The following is a 19,323-nucleotide window of genomic DNA, read 5'->3' on the forward strand; positions in this document are numbered from 1 at the left end:
CAAACATGCAGGTCTTAGTAGCATATTCACAGATATGGGCAACCATCACCATAGCCAATTTGAGAGCATTTTTTTTTTTTTTTTATGATTTCTGAAGGGAGCCTGTGTCTTTAGCCACCACCCCTATCACTGGTCCTTCTTTGACCTTAGGCAACATCTATAGTTTGGATAAATGTTCTCCAAAGCTTCATGAATTAAATAGAGGCTCAAATTCCTGATAATGGTGTCCCTGGAAAGTTGTGAGACCTTTGCAAAGGACTCAGTGCTGGAAGTAGCATTCCCTTGAGGGCACGCTGGACCCTGGGCCCTTTGTCTGTCTTCCAGCTGCTGTGAGGTAGGTAGCTTTGCTCTGTACCGCACTAACTTTGTCATAATGTGCTTCTTCGACATGAGGCAACACCATGGGTCCTCCTGGTTGGGGACCGAAACTTCCAGAAACTTCCAGAACTATGATCCAAACTATGCAATACCCATCTTAAGTGGCTAATGTTGATGGTGAACTTGATGTGACCGAAGATCACTTAGGTGGTAAACCTCAGAGCACACTTGTGAGGTAGTTGCTAGTCTGTTGGTGATTGGTATGGAAAGACCCACCCCAAATGTAGACAGTACAGTTCCAGAACTGAAGTCCTAGATTGAATAAAAAGGAGAGAGCACATAGAGCATGCTGCTTCATTTCTTCCCTGACTGTGGGCTCAATGTGACCAGCCCCTCATGCTCTGCCTGCATGTCTTCCTTCAGACTATACAAAGATGCAAAACATCAGACAAAAATCCCAAAGCAAAACTTCCTTCTTTCAGTTGTTTCTGTCAAGTATTTGTCACAGAGATGAGAGCAGTAGATAATATGTAAGATTGGTACTGAAAGCAAGGTAAACACCATGACAAAGCTTATCATATCAGGCGGGTCTTTCCCCTACATTTACTCTCTCTCTCTCTCTCTCTCTCTCTCTCTCTCTCTCTCTCTCTCTCTCTCTCTCTCTCTGTGTGTGTGTGTGTGTGTGTGTGTGTATGCTTGCCATGACATGTGTGTGGAGGCCAGAGGACAACTTTTGGGAGTCCGCTCACTCTTTATATAGAAAATGAATGAAGTACTAATGTGCACGGGTCTAGAAAACATTATGTTAAGTAAAAGAAGCCAATCACAAAATGTCATTAATTGTATAATTTATTTTGTAAGGAATGTTCAGATCAGGGTAATCTTCAAAGCACTAATGCATTTGTTTAGGTATCAGTTACTTCTACCTTGCTGTGACAAAATATTTGACAAAAGCAACTTCTTGGGAAAAGCTTATTGCAGTTTCCAGTTTGAGTGTACAGTTCATCTTGGTGGGGAAAACATGGAGGAGGGTGCTTTCCATCTCAATTAACCTAATCTAAAATCTCTCTATTGGACATGCCCAGAGATGTATTTCCTGGGCAACTCTAGATCCTGTCAAGTTGACAAGAATAATCCTAACAAGCCCACCCTCCTTGTCAATTTGAAAAGCAATCATACCATTTTTAAGCCATAACCTTCCATCATTGTTCTCTGTAGATTTATAACAATTGTATAATGCAAAATAAGTTTAGCCCATCCCTAAAAGCCCTCAAAGGTTCCAAGGTCATCCAGAAGTTCAAAAGCAATCTCTCTCATAGAAGTCCTGGATGAGATAAGTTAGCAGTAGCTGCAGTACAGGCTAGATGCTATGCTGCTAGAAATTTCCTCTGCCAAACATATCAGTTAATTATTCTCTAATTACACTTCATGCAAGTTCTCAGGCCATGGGCAGAATTAAGCCAGATTCTTTGTCAGAATATCACAAAGTGGACTCCAGCTCAATCACCAGTAGAGTCCTTTGTAGTGAGATATTCACTTTGTTTGCACCTGTGGCACTGACCATGCTCATTGGGGGTGGGGACAGGGGTGGACATGACCTGGGGGAACTAGGTCTGGGGAAGGGGCCCTGGAGAGCTCTCTTGCTTGCAGCACTGGGACAGAGGAGCATCCAGTGGCATCCTTGGGACCAGGAATCTGCTGATGTTCATCTGTCTCTGTTGTAAGTTATTTCTCCCTGAATAAGCATCTATTCAGTCTGTTTTTCCTGGTCCTTATTAAACTATAATATCCCTTGTTCTTAGAAAACCCATGAACCAGGTTTCTACTCTCCCTATGTCTCTTAGCACTTCAGTCTTCTGAAGTTCTACCAGGATGGTCCATATAAGCTCTGCTTGAAGAATTATAGGGCTTATCTAACCCAAAGGTTCCAACTCTTACATATTCCTCATAGTGGGACTGATAAGACGGTTCATCAGGTTAAGGTACTACCACCAAGCCTGATGAGCTGAGTTCAATCCCTGGAACCCACATCAATTATATAAATATATGACATTTTATCCAGCCATCCATTAATAGACATTAATTTTTATACATCTTTGGATTATTGGGGTTATTAGTACAATAATCATGCATATAGGAGTTTTGTGTGTATGTATGTATTTGTTTATCTTTTTCATCAGTGTGAATCCAAGACAAATTCAGGGAAGAAAGTTCTATTTTGTTCAGTTTGAGAAATTTTGTCCATCATGGGTAGAGTGAGATGTAACAGAGCCATTCACATCATGGTGGGCCATGAAGTGGAGAAAGGGGAATGCAGGGCCCTCCTTGTCTTTTCTCTTATCTCCCTTTAGACCATCTAGGACTCTAGGGTCATAGGATGGAATAGCTTATGTTCAAGTTAGGCCCTTCCCACTTATTTCATTCTCTCTGGAGCTCACAGGCACACTGGCCTACCTGTGTGCCTCCTTCTCCTGTGTAATTCCATATCAGGTCAAGTTGGCATGGCACATTAACCATCCCAAATACACATTTTTCAGACAACTAGTGTGTCAAACACCTGCCTTTTTATATGTTTATTCCTCATTTATAGATTTTTTTCTTGGAGAAATGTCCATTTATTTGGACTTTGAGTTCTTGTCCATTTTTAAATTGTATTATTTGTCTCTCAGTGAGTTTTTAAGAGTTCTTTATAGCCCAGTGGTGGTGGTGCATGCCCCTAATCCCAGCACATGGGAGGCAGAGGCAGATGGATCTCTGTGAGTTTGAGGACAGACATTATCTACAGATCTACAGAGCTAGGACAGTCAGAGCTACACAGAGAAACCCTATCTTGAAAGAGAAAAAAAGATATATATATATATATATATATATATATATATATGTATATATATATATGTATATTCATATATATATAGTTTGGATATAAGTCTTTAGTCAAATAAGTGATTTGCCAATATTCATTCTCATTGTTTGGGTTTTTTGTGTGTAGGAGTGTTTGTATGCACACATTTGCCCATTCGTATGGAGGCCAGAGGACAAGTCAGCTGTCATTCTTCAGGAGCCATCCACCTTGCTTTTGAGATATGGTCTTTCAGTAGATAAGAGCTCACTAATGAGGCTAGTCTGGCTAAGTAGAGACCCCCAGGGATCTGTCTGTCTCTGCACCCCCAGCACTAGCTTTACACATGTTACCATGAGTGATTGCATGTTTTTGTGTGTGGTGGTGTATGTGTGTGTTGGGGAGTGGTGAACAATAGAAGTTGGTGTTGGGTGTCTTGGATCATTCTCTACTATATTTCTTGAGACTAGATCTCTTCATTGATCCTGGGCTCATAGATTTAGCTAGACTGGCTGACCAATGAGCTCTGGTCAGCTGTCTCTGTCCCAGCAATGCTGGAGTTATAGACATGCATCGTAGCATTTGAATTTTATATAGCTGCTAAGAACTTAAACTTAGGTCCTCATGCTGTGTGGCAAGCATTTTATTCACTACGAGGTCTCTTCAGGCCCCACAGTTGTTTTTTCAGTGTGGATTATGAGGGTTAGATTTAGTTTCCCGTGCTCATAAGGCAAATACTTTCTCAACAGAATCTTTCATTTCATTTTCTTCATGGTGTCCTTAGAAACATAAAAGCTTTAAACTTTGGTGATGCCAAAATCATCTGTTTTACTTTTGCTACGTATGTATGTATTAAGTTTTCTCATCACCATTTATTAAAAAGGCTATTTTTTAATCCATTGATGTGACTTGCTGATTTTATCAAAAATTAATTGACCATAAATACAAGGGCTTGTTTCTGGACTTAAATTCTATTTCATTGATCTGTGTATCTATCCTCATGATGCAGCCACATTTTCCTGAAATCTGGGTATTGGGAAATGTAGACTATCTTAGTTTTCTTATTTTTAAGAGTGATCTTTGATACCTTATATTTTCATCTGGATTTTAGGAATATCTTGTCAGTTTTGTTTAAAACAATGCTAGCTGGGATTTTAACAGTGATGGCTTTGAATCTCTGTATCACATTTGGAAAGGAGTATTGTCCTCTAATCTATCAACATGAGATCTTTTGCCTTAGGTCTTCTGGAATTAATTCTTTTCAACAATGTTTTAGAGTTTTGCTGTGTTAATCTTAGACTGCTTTTGTGAAATTGCTTAATATATATTCTATTGATTTTGACATTGTAAGTAGAAATTTTGCTTCTTTTGCTATAATGTAGAATCTTTAATTTAGCCGGTATCTTGTAATCTTGCTGGTTTATTAGTTCTTTCATAGAATAATTACATTTTATTAGTTATATAAAAGATTGTGTCTTCCATGAACGGTGATTATGCCAACCTTTTTCTTTTTCTTCTTTAAGTGAATAGATAGACCCTTCAGTGAAATACTGAATAGAAATATGGGCATCTCATGTTTCTAGATCTTATGAAAAATAAGTTTGCCTTGGGATATTGAACTTTTTTCTTATTTTGTTTGTTTGTATTTTGGTTTTTCAATACAGGGTTACTCTGTGTAACTGTGCCTTTTCTGGAACTTGTCAATCTGTAGACCAGATTGACCTTGAATTTACAGAGATCCACCTGCTTCTGCTTCCTGAGTGCTAGGATTAAAGATATGTGCTACCACCTGCCCTGTTGAATTTTCTTAAATTTGGATACGTGTGTGTGTGTGTGTGTGTGTGTGTGTGTGTGTGTGTGTGTGTGTGTGTATTAAGATGGTTGTAGGAAATTTTGTTCTTTATTGATATATTAGATTGTTAAAATTTTAAATGTTCAAAAGCATTGTATGTATACCTAGGGAATATCTCATCTGTTAATGCAATATGAACTTGGCTTGCTAATAGTTGCTTGAAAATTTCTGCAGTTGTATTCTCAAGAGATATTTGTTTATTGTTTTCTATTTATGATGTCTCTGCCTAGTTTTTGTATAATATTGGATTCATACAATGTGTTGAGAAATACTACCTTTCACCTATTCTGTGAAAAAAATCTATGTAAGATTGATATTACTTTCTTAATGTTTCCTAGAATTTACCCATGAAGTAACTTGGGCCTGAGCTTTTCTTTATAGGAAACCTGAAAATTGTTAATTCAATTATATTACATGGGATTGGCTTATTCAGATCTTCTATTTCCTTAAAAATAGTGTGTGTGTGTGTGTGTGTGTGTGTGTGTGTGTGTGTGTGTGTGTGTGCAGGAATGCACATGCAACACCATTTGTGTGGAGGTCAAAGTTCAGCTTTCGGGAGTTAGTCCTCACCTTTCACCTTTTGAGGTAGGATCTCTTGTATTGTTTCTGCTGCTGTGCTGTGGTCTGAGCACTTCTGGTTGATTATCTTCTTCATACCCCATCTTTGTGAGTGGTGCTAAGGTTACAGATGTATGCCACTACACCTGGATTGCTTGGCTTTTGCCTTTACCCACTGAGCCAGTGCCCTGCCCTGGATCCTCTAATTTTTAAGTCCATTTGATAGGTTGACTTTCTAGGACTTGGCCATTTTATCTTATGTTGGCATACATTTGTACATAGTATCCTATTAAGTTATAATAAAGTAATAATTTCCCTTGCTCATGCTTTTTTTTTTTAATTAGGCCCTTTTTTTCTTCTTGGTCATTTATGCAGCAATTTTCTAAGTGTAGATTATGCATAATTTTTATAACTGAACTATTACAGGAAGACACAAATAGTTAAGGCAGCCCACACAATACTGGGAAAGCATCTAGGTGACTCACACTGTGTGGCCCCATCTCCCCCGATGCAATATGACCATTCTCAACCTTTCTCCTTGCCCCTTCCCTTTCTCTGCCTGAAGAGGGGGAAAGATGGTGGTCCATCTACTGTGGCCAGGCTTATGTCATACCACAGACCGGATACAGGCGGGGCTGTGCTGGCCACTTGGTCCACACCGTAACTCACCGATACTGTTTTTGCCGAGCCTCCAGCTCTTTACGCCTGTGCTGCTTGAGGGTGTGGATTTGATCATCTCGGGCCAGCTTTGCTGTGAAAGAAAGGCAAGTGTGAGAACAGCCTGAGCAAGAGTGACAGCTTCTAAATAATGTCAGGTTTTCCTGGGGCACCTTCCACTCAGCCCTTAGTTTCTGCTTGTATAGGAATCCTGGGGTCACTAGTCCAGACCACATGCACCCCCCACATATGTATATATAATATCCTATGTACATGTAATATTACATATATGTTACATTTCACACACATAGATGTGTGTGTGTGTGTGTGTATGTATGTATGTATGTATGTGAGACAAGGTCTCACATGTATGTAACTCAGGCTGGCCTGGAACTTTCTATTTACCCAAGGCTGGTCTTAAACTCCTGACCCTCCTACTTCCAAGTGCTGGGATTATAGTCCAGGCTTCTTATTATCACTTCAGCTTTTGGTGAGTCTTTGAAACCATTTTAGATTAGCCCTATAACTCTTATGCAGAGATGGCATCCAGCTGATTTCCATGCTGCCAGAGAAAGCACCAGGAGTCTGGCTCTTATGTGTCTAAGTCCGTTTGGTTGCTTCATGAAAAATACAGAACTCAAGTCCCAGCATGCAGAACACTGTCCAGTCCCTTGTGCTATCTACACAGAAGGCAGACTCTGCTCTAAAGTGAATGTGGTCACCTAGGCTGTGGGTATAGAAGAGATACAAGCAGACACAGACTTGGGCTCTGTGGTTTAAAGTCATGTAACCCAGAGTAAACTGCCTTGACTTCCTCACACATAATATGCCTACTTGTTGGAGTCTTAGGGAGATGCTAATGTGAGAACATCGTAAAGCATTCTGCACCATGTTAGTCCCGCTTAAATACTCAATAAATGAGAATAATGATTATTATGGTTTGTTCCCATAGCAGATCTTATGTTTTCCTGACTGTCTACAAGCCCAGGAGTCTCAGCCTATCATCGCTCATTTCAGAAGCTTTGGCAAATTGCTAAAGGCTCTTAAAACAGATGAAATTATAGTCAACTGTACTGCAGTCTAAGGCAAATCCAGCAAACATATAGGGTCCCAAGTAGGAAAATCTGAAAAAGGTGTTTATAATATATACTATCATATAGCGTTGTACTATGCTACACTACACTATACTATACACCCCAGCTGTCTATATAAAATATTTCATTGCATTAAAAATTTACATTTCTGCAAAAAACATTAAAATTGATGGAAATTAAATAAAAACATTAAGAATGCAAGCCCCATTTTTATTTTATTAGGTTTAGCATCCACGAGATTATTGTTCCAAGGTGTTGTGATTATTTCTCAGACAACTACTCTCAGGTCTCTGCCCTCTTACTGCAGACCCATTCCCTCCAGTTCTCAGCCTTTAGAACTCTCCAGCTCACTGTATGCCTGGCCTCAGGCGTGGAACTAGTCCCAAAGAGGAAGGTCAAGACAATGAAGCAGGCTCAATACCACTGAGGTTGAGATGAGTCAAAACTGTGACAATGTCTATTGTCACTGGCTATGCTAGGCATTGTTTTGAACATTTGATATTCTTTGCCAAATGCCAACTGCCAGAATATTCCTTGGGCATCTTGACTCTCAGAGGCTTCATTTCTTTACCTGGGCTGGTATGCATAGATTTCCATGGATCTCAACACATCAAGTTGATCCAAGACAATGGCTCAGTCTCCTCAGCTATGAGACCCCAGCTATCAACTGATGGAACTTTCCAGGCTATGGGAGGACAAACTCAGCTGCTTCTCAACTGAGTACAGAAGAGCAGCTCCCCAGGGGCTGTCATGAGCCCTGGAATGAAGCATTTCCCCACACATATGCTAGGATCATGGGACCACAGTGACAGTCCTATCACTTTTATGATTAACAAGGTAAAGCTGTAAAAGCACTAGATGTAGGCCATCATGTGGTGGGAAATGGGGTCACTTGTGGGGTGGGTCCTCCTCTTGCCACATTGTTCAAAGCATTGGTTGTGCCATGGCCATAAATAATTTGGCCATGGAATAGATGCCCAAGTTTAAATTGAGATGTTCCAATGTCCTTCCCCTTCAAAGATAGGTGGTAGAATTACTGGTTCTAAAGACAGGTCTGAAGCCTGACAGCTTCTATTCTCTCTCTCTCTCTCTCTCTCTCTCTCTCTCTCTCTCTCTCTCTCTCTGAACTTTTCCTCTTAGAAGTCAACAGTCAACTGCTGTGTAAGAAATGCAGCTACCCTGATACCACCATGCTGTAAGATGCCTTAATGAAGGGGGTGTTATGCAGAGATGGAGACCAAGGAGCTCTGAGTCATGGGAGAGAAGAGCCATCTTTGAGGTGATTCCTCCAGCCCCAGTCCTGTGAGTTAATGACACAGGGGACACAGATGAACTACTCGGTAGAGCCTTCCAAGATTCCAGACCCATATGATCATTAGCCATATTAAATGACTGTTGAAAGCAAAGATGGACAGTGCTTAATGGAAGTTGCCAGCCAGATTATTTATGACCCCAAAGACCCCCTCCATATTATCTTGTCTGTAAAGGTGAAAAGAATGGATTGCTCCAGTGGGCTTCCCATTAGACTCAGTCCTGGGAACAAACTAGAGTGGAGGTCCTGGGAGAGTGTGTGCATGTTGAGGCTGGGCTGAGTGTTTTCTCTCCAGTCTGCTCTTCATTGTCTCCCAGAATGTCCACTTTTCTCCTGAGGTCACAGCTCCTCATGGGGGCTATCTTTAGAATACTTCCCTTCTGCATCATCCTGTGCTCTTACAATTTCCCAGCTCATCAGGGTTAGCCATGGTGCTGCCCCTACACACAGAGGTGGCTCCTGCAGAGGAGTTGCTTCCTGAAGTCTCTCTTTCTCTCTCCCCTCCTTCTCTCTCTCAGTGCCTCCTTGGATCATCTTATTCTGCCTGCACCATCTTGCCCATTGCTATGGAAAGCTACAGAAAGCAGAAAGGCTTCACTGAGATCTTGAGTAGGGGCAGACAGAAGAAGGGCTCTAAGGCCTTCAAAACACTGGGCTAAGAAAAGCACCCTGTCTGCAGCCTTCCTTATTCTAGTTTGTGTGTGTGTGTGTGTGTGTGTGTGTGTGTGTCTGTCTGTCTGTCTGTCTGTCTGTTTCCTGGTGATGTTGGGGGAAAGGGTGATAAAAATCCTTCTAAACCCAAGTATCCAGTCCAGAAAATTTCCCAGAATTTGGTTTAAGCTCCACTTCAAGGACAATGGGATGTGATCTGAAGGTCAAAGACATTAGATGGAAAAGAACTTCCTGTTTTTTGGTCTCTCTCTCTGTCTCTCTCTCTGTCTGTCTGTCTGTCTGTCTCTCTCTTTCTCTGTCTCTCTCTCGTCAAAAGTGGAGGTGTTTTTTTTTTTTTTTCTTTTTTATCAACCTCATCTTGTCTACATCTCTCAACTGTGGAGAATGAACCATGGCAAGGGATTTGTGTCCCTGAGAAGTGCTCATTGCTGCCTTGAGAAGCAGCAGCCATCCTCCTCATTGTAGCAGCACTTGGCAGGTATAGGCTTATCATTCCAGATGGAGACTGAGAGCAAACTCAAGGGCCACAGCTACAAGGGAGAAGTTTGCCAAGGCTTGAGTTTGACCCATCTGACCTTTGATAACTGCTTCCTTCTCCAATCCTCTTTATCAGCCCGCTGGGGGGCCCCTGAAAAGAGAATGGCCTCTTACAGAGGTACCAAACTGGGCCCTGCATATCTAGGGTCTTGGGAGGCTAAAACAGCAGAGCTGAAGGTTCAAAGCTGGCCTGAGTGATGTAGTAAGATGGATGCTTTGTTTTCAAAGCAAACAAGTAAAAAAGGTGATGGTGAACTCCAGTTTGCCTCTGGCCCTTGGAGCTGACATTCCAGTTGGTAGTCTTAGCCTAACCCTCTTGTCTCCAGGCCTTCAGGAGATATCCTGTGGCTCTGCCCCCCCTTCTTACAGAGGACAACCAGGGAATTTGGATTATGAGGCCATGCCCTAACCTGCAGAGCTCCCCATTTTCAGGACTAATTTCACAAGTGCCCTCAGGTACCTAGTGGCAAAAGAAGGCATCAACTCCACATTTTTCCAGGACAGTGTGCAGAGGGCCACAGCTGGAGGCCTTGGGCTACTAGCTCCATTCTAGAGCTTGTTAGTTCCCAGGAAGATCACACCTCCTGTAAGGCACAGGATATAGAGGTGTGCTTCAGCCAGGATGTCATTTTCATGCCCAGACATATGGCTCTCTGAGATGGGGAGACTTTCTAGTTTCCAGGAAGCCTCAGAGTGAGTGGCTGGGGTCCTAGCTGCTTACCACGTCCATCCCTCAGCACAATCTCGCCCTCGCCTGTGATCCAGCGATAGCACGGGAACTCGATGTAGTCCCCATGGGGTGTCTTCAGTGTGATGTACTTCAGGTACCAGTCATCGTGCAGCCAATATTTGCGTTTCTCAATTTTGACTAGCTGGATCTCACCCAATTCTTCATCCACAGTGACATCGTATGAGTCCACCTGGGCAGGGGGACAGGAGAATCAACTGTTGTCCCACCCTGGGCCTGAATTCTGAAGCTGGTAACATTTAGGGAGTGGTAACACTCCCTAAACATGCTGCTCCACCATACTAAGTATTATTAGAGTTAAATGATATAAATGCCCCAGGTCAAGATCACGTTAACCTTTGCCTTTTCGTGAAGGTCTTCCTTGGAAGGAAAGCAGAAATCTGCACCATTAGATGTGTTTAGCTACCTTGAACATCCCTAACTTTCCCAGCCCAGCGCTCTTTCTTTATCACTTGCTTTTCATATATTTCAGCTCACAGATGATGGCCTCTCATTGCTTTTGTGAGGCTTCATTTAATGCTAAGTGACATATGACATATATTGCTATATTAAGCAAATTTTTGTGCTTTCCTCCTATTATTTTTGGCTTATGCCAGTTTGATTCTCAGGCTTGCCTGATTTGAAATGGGATGGACTGGTTTTGTTTTGTCCATGGTTAATTTTTATAGCTGACAGTAATAAGTTTATAGAGTACAGCATGCATTTCGATATAAACCTAGAAGAAACATTGACAAACCAGGGCAATCAGCATTTATGCTAATTGTTACTTCAAACATCTACTCATCTGAAAAACAGTAAAAACTTTCTTTTCTCCAAGCACTCGGGAGGCAGAGGCAGGTGGATTTCTGTGAGTTTGAGGTCAACCTGTTCTACAGAGTGAGTTTCCGGTTTGCCAGGGCTGGGATTAAAGGCGTGTGCCATCACAGCTTGGCGTAGCCAAGCTTCTTAAGGAATCTCTTCATTTAGGTGGCTTACCCCATGGAAGAACCTGACTTTACACAGATGGGCTTTAGTGACCCTGGAAATGTCTTCAGTCTATGTCTGACTCATGCTGTAGGAGAGAAAGGAACTCAGGCCCCTACAAATTCCTGCAAAGCCAGGCTTGGTGAGGGTCCTGTTCAATTGTCCCTATGTTCTGGAGGATGCAGGCTGGCCCTTCCATGGAACAATCCTTTATAATGTACAAGGGCCTGCAGACAATGACTATGGCTCCTGTAGCACTCTTGAGAGGTAGGGGAATTATTATGTATTTCATAGAGACGATGCCTAGGCCCAGTAAGTCCCACTTCAGCTATTAAATCACAGATCCGGAATTCCATTTCGTGCCTTCCTGCTATGACCACTTCATCTCTTTCTCATTCTCAGGGCACCAATCAAGTTAGTAGAGTGATCTCATGGTCCAAGTGCTCCTGGGACAGATGAAGTTCACAGCCACAGAAGCTGAGAACCATCAGTAGATCCATGCATCCACAGCAATTATAATAAGTTGAGGCCACCCTGCTGCTAAGAAGTGCCACCCAAGATTGTGGGCAGTGCTTCCATCTGGGCTCTAGGGACTGAGCTTTTGGATGCCCAGGGCTTGCCTGCCTCCAGGGCATGGGTGGACATGGCATCAGTGCCCATGGCCTCTGGGTAGCTGTAATCTTCACAGATTAATGGCTGGCAAGGGGAAACGGTTCCATTGACTACCAGGTTTGGAAGCCTGGACTTGATAAGGCAAATTTAAGGCAAACATCCTTATTTTCCATCAATAGAAGAACACAGAGTTCTACGTGTGATAATGAGATCTCATTGACCCCCTATTTCTGCCCCTCTTTCTCTCAGCTACTAGGAATACCAGAAGACTGCCTACAAGGAGTGAGAACTTGGGTGTTTTCACATTCCTCTCAATTTTGACTACGCTAGGAAGTTTTTATGTGGTGGCCACAGCCAAGTCTAGATGCTCTGGACCCCCAGGAACACTTTCTGAGAATGAAGAACCAGGCTCCTTTGTGGGATGACACATCAAGCCCTTTCAGAAGAGCCTGCCTAGCACTGGAGTGTCTCTTCTGTGGGACAGAGGCACATCCCATTTGGATGTCCGCAAGAAATATAACTTCTGCTCTACAGAGAGCGAAGGTCACTATCATGACCACAGAGAATAATGACCCACTACAAGGTGGGATGAAGTCAGAAAGCCTTGTGATGCATCTAAGGTGCTAGGACAGAGATGTGGCTTCCAGATGGGGGAGGAAGTGAAATCTCTACACGGAGATCTCCAGTGGGTCAGAACAGGTTCTGATGGGATCGGCTCACATGTCCTGGGGACTTGGGGAACATTCAGAAGAACATAATAAGGATAGGATGACTTGGAACGGGACACCAGTGAAGTTTGCCCTTATGCTAAGTCCTACCCTTGTCATGTGTGTACAGAGCCCACAACTCTCCTGTGGATCAAGATGGGGACCTTGAATCCATTTGAGGAGTTGGGGGAGGCCAGTGGTGGGGAACAGAGTCAGAGAACTACATGACCAGGTGTTTAGGGCTTGAGTCCACATTGTAGGTGCAAACTGGCCTCATCAAATTGCTTTATTTCCTTTTTCTTGCTCTCTTCCTTCTCTTCTTCCTCCCCCTCTTCTCCTCATTACTCCTCTTCCTCCTCCTTCTCTGTCCACTTGTCTTCATATTTCTGCCCTTCTTCCTCTTCTCCCCTCTTACCTCTTTCCCCTTCTCCTTCTTCGTCCCCATTCTTTGCCTTCTCTCTCTCCCTTTTCTCCCCTCTCCTTTCTGTGCATCGTCCTCTTCCCCTTCTCCTTGTTCTACTCTTCCGCTTCTCAGACACCTTCCTCCTCCTCCCTTTTTTTTTGGGGGAGGACAGTGGACAACCTTGGATGTCATTTCTCAGGCACTTCCACCCCCACCCCAAGTCATTGTCACCTATTGACCTATAATTGACAAAGTAGGCTAGGCTGGCTAGCCAGGAAACCTCAGTCTCCTTTTACACAGAGCTAAGATTACAATGTGGCCTCGGTCTGACTTTTAATAAACATGGGGTCTATGGATCAAACTCAAGTCCTTGTGCTTGCAAGGTGAACACTTTACTCTCCGAATGTTTCTTCATCTTTCAAGAAGAGATAGCAACTAGCTTGCAAGATCATTGAGAAATCAGAATAGCAGGTGCTTGAAGTAGTTTACTTTCCCCAAGGGCATGGTCCTCCTTCTGTGAATGTCAGAACTGCATGGTCTGCATTCTCAGACTCCAAGAGAGCTCATATGGCAAGATGCTCTCTACACTATCTGTGAGCAGTCGGAGCCAAACTTTGCACTGCAAATTCATCCACAGTGGAGTGAGAGAAAGAAACTGAACTTGTATACTCAAGCCAAGGGCTCAAAACTCGGGGACGTGGAGAACTCCTGTGGGGATTAGGGATAATGGAAAGGACTGGTGGTGCATGCGGAGGAGAGGGAAGTCAAGATGTGGTCAAAACTAAAGGGCGGCCACCAAGAAAGCCTGGACCCAGCCCCAGGACAGCTGCTTCAGAGGAAGTGGCTTTCCTGTGGTGTTGAGAGGCTGGAGAGGATGGTCTTCGGGTGAAAAGGGATGACATCAGGGAGGTTGGGATGAATGAGGAGAGGGCACCCATTCCAAAGTAATAAGAAAGATCTGAGGGGAAAGTTACACACTTTGAGGACATCTAGAGAGCTACATGTGGTGATCCATGAGAAAGACACTAAGTGGCTTATCTGGGGGAGGGGAGTCTGATCCTTCAGCACGTCTATAGTTTAGTCACAAGAAATGGGACCTTACAGGTGTCCAACTCCACCTGGGCTAAGGGCCTCAGAGATACACTAGGATGGGATCACTGGGCAGTCTTCTAGGGACTTAATCTGCTTTCTGATAGGATCTTCCCTAGGAGTTGGAGGTCAGGCCTGTAGTCTGGTTTTTCACTGATAAGTCCAGAGGCTTTGCTGCCTGGCTTCCAGCTTGCATGTGGCAGGAGAATAAGCAGGAGTTGAGGGCTCAGCTAGAACCCAGGAAGTCTTAGGGGTAAAGTATGTTGTTTGTGGGTCTAGGACTACAAACTATAGCTACAAGATCACAGAAAGTAAAGAAAGGCTTCCCTCCGGGAAGATACAGGGTGACACGTGCTGTCCCACAAAAGAAGGATTTGGGAGGGTATGTGGAGCCACCAAATGTGCTGATCTTTCCGCCTTTCTTAGTGGGTATGTTGGGATAACATTGCACTAGTTGTCTATGGCTTTGGCATACTGAGTTCTTTATGGTGGGCACTATAAAGTGTCGCCACAGGTGCCCAGAGCTGTGCATATGACTGTATATGTGGATGGCCATTCCATTCTACAGGGGTAGCTGAGACTTGTGGCCAAGGGATGATGGTGTTACTGAATGAGCGATCACCTCAGAGGTTTAGAGAACGGAGAGGAGTGACGAAGAGATACAGATATGGGGGAGGAGGCAGAACAATGTCCTCAGTTCAGTGAATTCACCCCGAGGAGGAAAGTTAGGACACAGCTCCTACAGATAGAGGTACCACTGCATTGGCCAAAAAGCTGGAGAGAGACATGGAATTCACAAGAGACCTGGAGTTCAACTAGCTAAAGTCAGGAGGGGCCAGAAGGCTGATTCCCCTTGCTGTTTTTGTTTTTTGAAACTTTGTTGTATATTTGGTCTTAAAGTTTCCAAATATCAGTGATAGGGATATGTTTTGGGAAATGCATTGTGAGGCAATTCTATCATAGTACATATTTACACAAACATAGACAAATATTACACTGTAAGCCCAGGCTATATGATACAGCCTATTGCTCCCAAATGATATATCTGTAGAGAATATTAAGATAGTACTGAATATGGTAGGCAATTGTAATATGATAACGAGCACTTGTCTGCTTAGACATAGTGGATCTACCAGGCAACAGGACATTTCAGCTCTGTTATATCTTACAATGGCACCATCGCCTATGTGGCCTGTTGTTGACAAAAACATCACTATGCAGCGCATGAATGTCTCAGCAGAGCCTTAGTTGATCAGCTTCTGTTTATGCTTTTTATCAGCATTTTATAAACAACTGTTCGCTTATTTATTACTCCATCTCTGCCAGAGGACAACTTTGCATGTTATTCCTCAGACACTGTCTACCTTCATTTATGTGTAACCTTTCTGTGGAGGGCTGAAGCGAAGGCATGGCCCAACTGAGCTGTCCATCTTGGATGGGGTCCAACGAGAGACAGGTGGGAAGAGGAAGAGGCTGTGGAGTAGAGAAAGAGGGAGATTGGAGGGCCAAAGAGAGACCAGGGCACAGGGAATGAGAGACCAAAAGGAAGAGAGGTGAAGATCAGAAGTTACAGAGCACGAGAGAGATGGGAACAGTAGTTAAGAGGATGTGGGGAAACGGGGCTGAACTGTGGGGACTGAGAGGGCATAGAAGAGGGCAGTTAGGGGAAGCTGAAAGATAGAGAAGCAAAAAGACAGAGTAGAAAACAAAGGAGAGTTAGAGGGCGAGTCGGGGACAAAGGAAGGAAGGAAGGAGAGGAGGGTGAAGGGCAGGGTGTGGAGGAGTTGGACAGCAAGGATGACTGGTATAAGAAGTTAATGAAGAGAGAAATATTTGTCCTCCGTTGATGTTCTTCATCATAAAGAGGTCCCATAGAACTTACTCTTCATAAATATAAGAATATTTGTTACATAAATTTAAAAAGCATATGATCTGTAAGATGCATTTATGTGTACCACATATATTCAAGAACCATACACTCAATAGCATGCTATACTTGACTTTTTCAAAGTACTGTTGAGCAGGTAAAGTAGCCAACCAAGCTGTCCTTAAAATCTCCGAATTTGTTAAAGCTGTTCCACGCAGAAATAGCTTATGAGACAAGGCCATTCCATGTTCTATCTTGGCTGTCCTCAACAGACGTCAGGAAACCACTGAATGCCTGACATTCAGGAGAACCCAGTCTGCAAAGGACTCTGTTCCTGACCTGAATCCCTATGCAGAACTCTTATGGGAATAGTGAGAGATGGGCAGCTGTGCAACTTGCTAACTGAATTAGTACTGTCCATTATTCAATGCACAGGAAGGGGGTGCTGGAAGTGACCTCGGACATTTGGACATTTATGGTGGCCATTTTCCCTGTTGTTCATGGCAACACTGGCGTTTTTCTAAGTTAAGTGGGACAGCCTTATCTTCTCAGCAAACATTTCCCCTAAGGTTCCTTTTCTACCTTTACCCAAAAGGGACGTCTGGACTTTGAAGATACACAGCCACAGAATGAGGAAGTAGCTATGGGTGCGCAAGACAAAGTATGTAGCAATTTTGCATCAACAGGAACTTTCTCAAAAGCTGTTTTCTTTTTCTTTCTTTTCTTTTCTTTGTTTTTTGTTAATGCTCTTTTTGCATTCAGCCATGGGACAGCAGCAGTTCCGCTTGACCTGCAGGTCCCTGTCTCCCATGGAAATATGCATGCAAATCTCTCGTGAAATTTGCCTCTGGGGTTCTTGCTGAGGTGTTTAATTGCAATATCACTTGAATATCTTTTCAGGTTGGGAAACAGAAAGAACAACGTAAATAATGAACAGAGCAGTGGTCTCACTTCCTATCCAGCCATCTACGATGGCCACACTGCTGTCCTCCTGGGGGAAATGACACACCATTGTGTGTCCTGTGCTATATAGCCTGAGCACACTCATAGTCGGAGCTTCAGTAGATATGTGGAGAAGGCCCCTACAGTCCATTTGTGAGGAGGAAGTAACCTGTCCTCTTTTCTTTTCCCGAGACACTGGGAAACCCCCAGAATAGTGAGAATAAACAAAGTGCTCTGAAGATTCCTTAGGTGTACCATCCCAAATGGATGTGACACTTTGTCTTCTGCAGCACAGTTCAGGGTCAGCTCCCAGACTGCAGAAACCTAGCATGAGATGCCATTCTGAGGCCCCCCCATACAGCTTTGCTTGAAGGGAGTTCAAGCCTGGTTAGTAGCTTGCAATTCCTGGCTGCCTGCCAGGTCTCAGGATGGGAGTCAAGTCTACTTAGAGTTTGGAATCCTGAAAAGGGGCTAACTGTGACTTCCTTAGTTTAGGCTGACCAGATCTGAAGTGAACTTCATCCAGGAAGTATTCAGTGGAAGCATACGAAATTGTGGATTATGTTTATCACAAACAGTTCATTTCATGTGGGTTGACTCAACCGTAAACTAAGAAGGCAGCCTGGTGAAATCCAAGCTTTTTGGGTGTGTTTTAAGATCTGGAGGTGGTAGGAGGAAAAAAGACACCCCCTGAGTACCTGCAATATGTCTGTTAGAGTCACTCACTGATCAAGTTTTATGTATTGGGCATGTAGTGGGATCCTGAAAACCGTGACCTGCCTGTGCTAGCTGTGAACTAGAATGTACACACCAGTAGCATTAACATCCAAGATGAATGGTCTCCCACACTGCCTGGGTGGGGCTGCAGATGCAAGAATACTGGCTACCTTGGCTCCTGAGTTACCAGACTCCAGAGTCTGCACAGGGGGAAAGAAGGAAATCTTCTGCCCCCACCCCCAAGGGAGAGGTTAATACTCAGGGAGGAAGTGTCCCCATGCATGTATCCTGCTGACAGGCTTTCCAAAGGCTGCTGTGCTGGGGTTTTCTGTCTTGAAATTCCTCCAGGGCTGGGTTCAGGGAATATTAGGATGCCTAGGTGTGGAAACAACTCCTGGATTCATTTCCAGACTAAATGGGATTGGACTTCTCTATGACTCATGGATATGATTGGACCTAACCTATTTTCCACCTGAGGTCCACAGTAGGGATAGAGAAGAGTGATCAGGCCCAAGTGGAACTCGGGGCTCTGGTTCCCCGACTTATACTGAACCCCTGCCTACACAAAGCAGACAGTTGTGTAATAGGGCTTTCTGTGCTTTTCAGTAGAATAGCTGAGACACAGAGACCTCAGAACTCCTCTCACAAGTACTGGGTCCCATTTGTGAAACTTTACGCCTGCTCCCATGGAAGAAACCAGCCCCATGCAGACTCCACACTGGCAGTCCATGCTCTCTTAAGGGATCCCGACTCCAGGAAGCACAGGGTTCCTCATTACCCAAGTCCCACTTGCCCTGACATGTGCGACTCTGGCGCTGCAGTCATGGTCCCAGATGCGCTCACAGTTGGGGCTCAGGCACTCGGATGGCTGCCAGCCCTGCCCCGCCTCAGGCTCTTTGCCAGTTTCCCCACCCTCCCGCCCCCTGCCCAGTCCTTGTGTCCCGAGCGCGAGCGCGCATCCTCACCGCACCACGCTCAAAGTCATTGTAGAAGGCCTTGTCCAACAGGTGCTTCTCGCTGCAGCCTGCAGAGCCAATGAGGCTGAGGTAGATGTAGTCATCGGTGCCCGCGAACCACTGGCTGCCGGTGGCTACCGTGACAGTGTAAGAAGGCATGACGCCGGGCAGTGAGTGCTGCTGGCGTACGTGCAGGAGCCCACGAAGCTCAACGTGGTAGCACACCAGCTTCTTGACCCTGTCACCCGAGGCAGCTCCCTGCCACAGTGGTCAGCAGCCGCCTAGCCCAGCATTTGGATCAGGCCCCGCCCAGGACCCCGCCCTGCCCTCTGACTCAGTCTCCGCCCCTGAATGGCTAGGTGCTATACATTGGTCATACCTTGGTGTAAGTCAGCTCTTTTTTGAAAGCGCTTATCTTCCTATTTCCACAAAGCCTTAGCCTATTTCCTCCCCTTCTGGTTTTCTCCTGTCTTCCTTCTC

The 19,323-nt window shown here is 44.2% G+C and overlaps 1 protein-coding gene across 1 annotated transcript in view; it reads right to left on the minus strand.

Annotated features, from left to right (window-relative positions):
* The window catches only part of Alox5 (arachidonate 5-lipoxygenase), a 44,853-nt gene extending 25,739 nt beyond the window's left edge, over window positions 1-19,114 (minus strand). The window contains exons 1-3 of the mRNA XM_051203728.1: window positions 18,853-19,114; window positions 10,561-10,759; window positions 6,237-6,318 (exon numbers count right to left, since the gene is read on the minus strand). Of these exons, the coding sequence (XP_051059685.1) occupies window positions 6,237-6,318; window positions 10,561-10,759; window positions 18,853-19,002 (431 nt within the window). The 5' untranslated portion in view covers window positions 19,003-19,114. The remainder of the gene's footprint in view (window positions 1-6,236; window positions 6,319-10,560; window positions 10,760-18,852) is intronic.
* Window positions 19,115-19,323: the final 209 nt, after the last annotated feature.

The sequence above is a fragment of the Phodopus roborovskii genome, unplaced genomic scaffold (genome assembly GCF_943737965.1).
Source record: "Phodopus roborovskii unplaced genomic scaffold, PHOROB, whole genome shotgun sequence".
Lineage (NCBI taxonomy): Eukaryota > Metazoa > Chordata > Mammalia > Rodentia > Cricetidae > Phodopus > Phodopus roborovskii.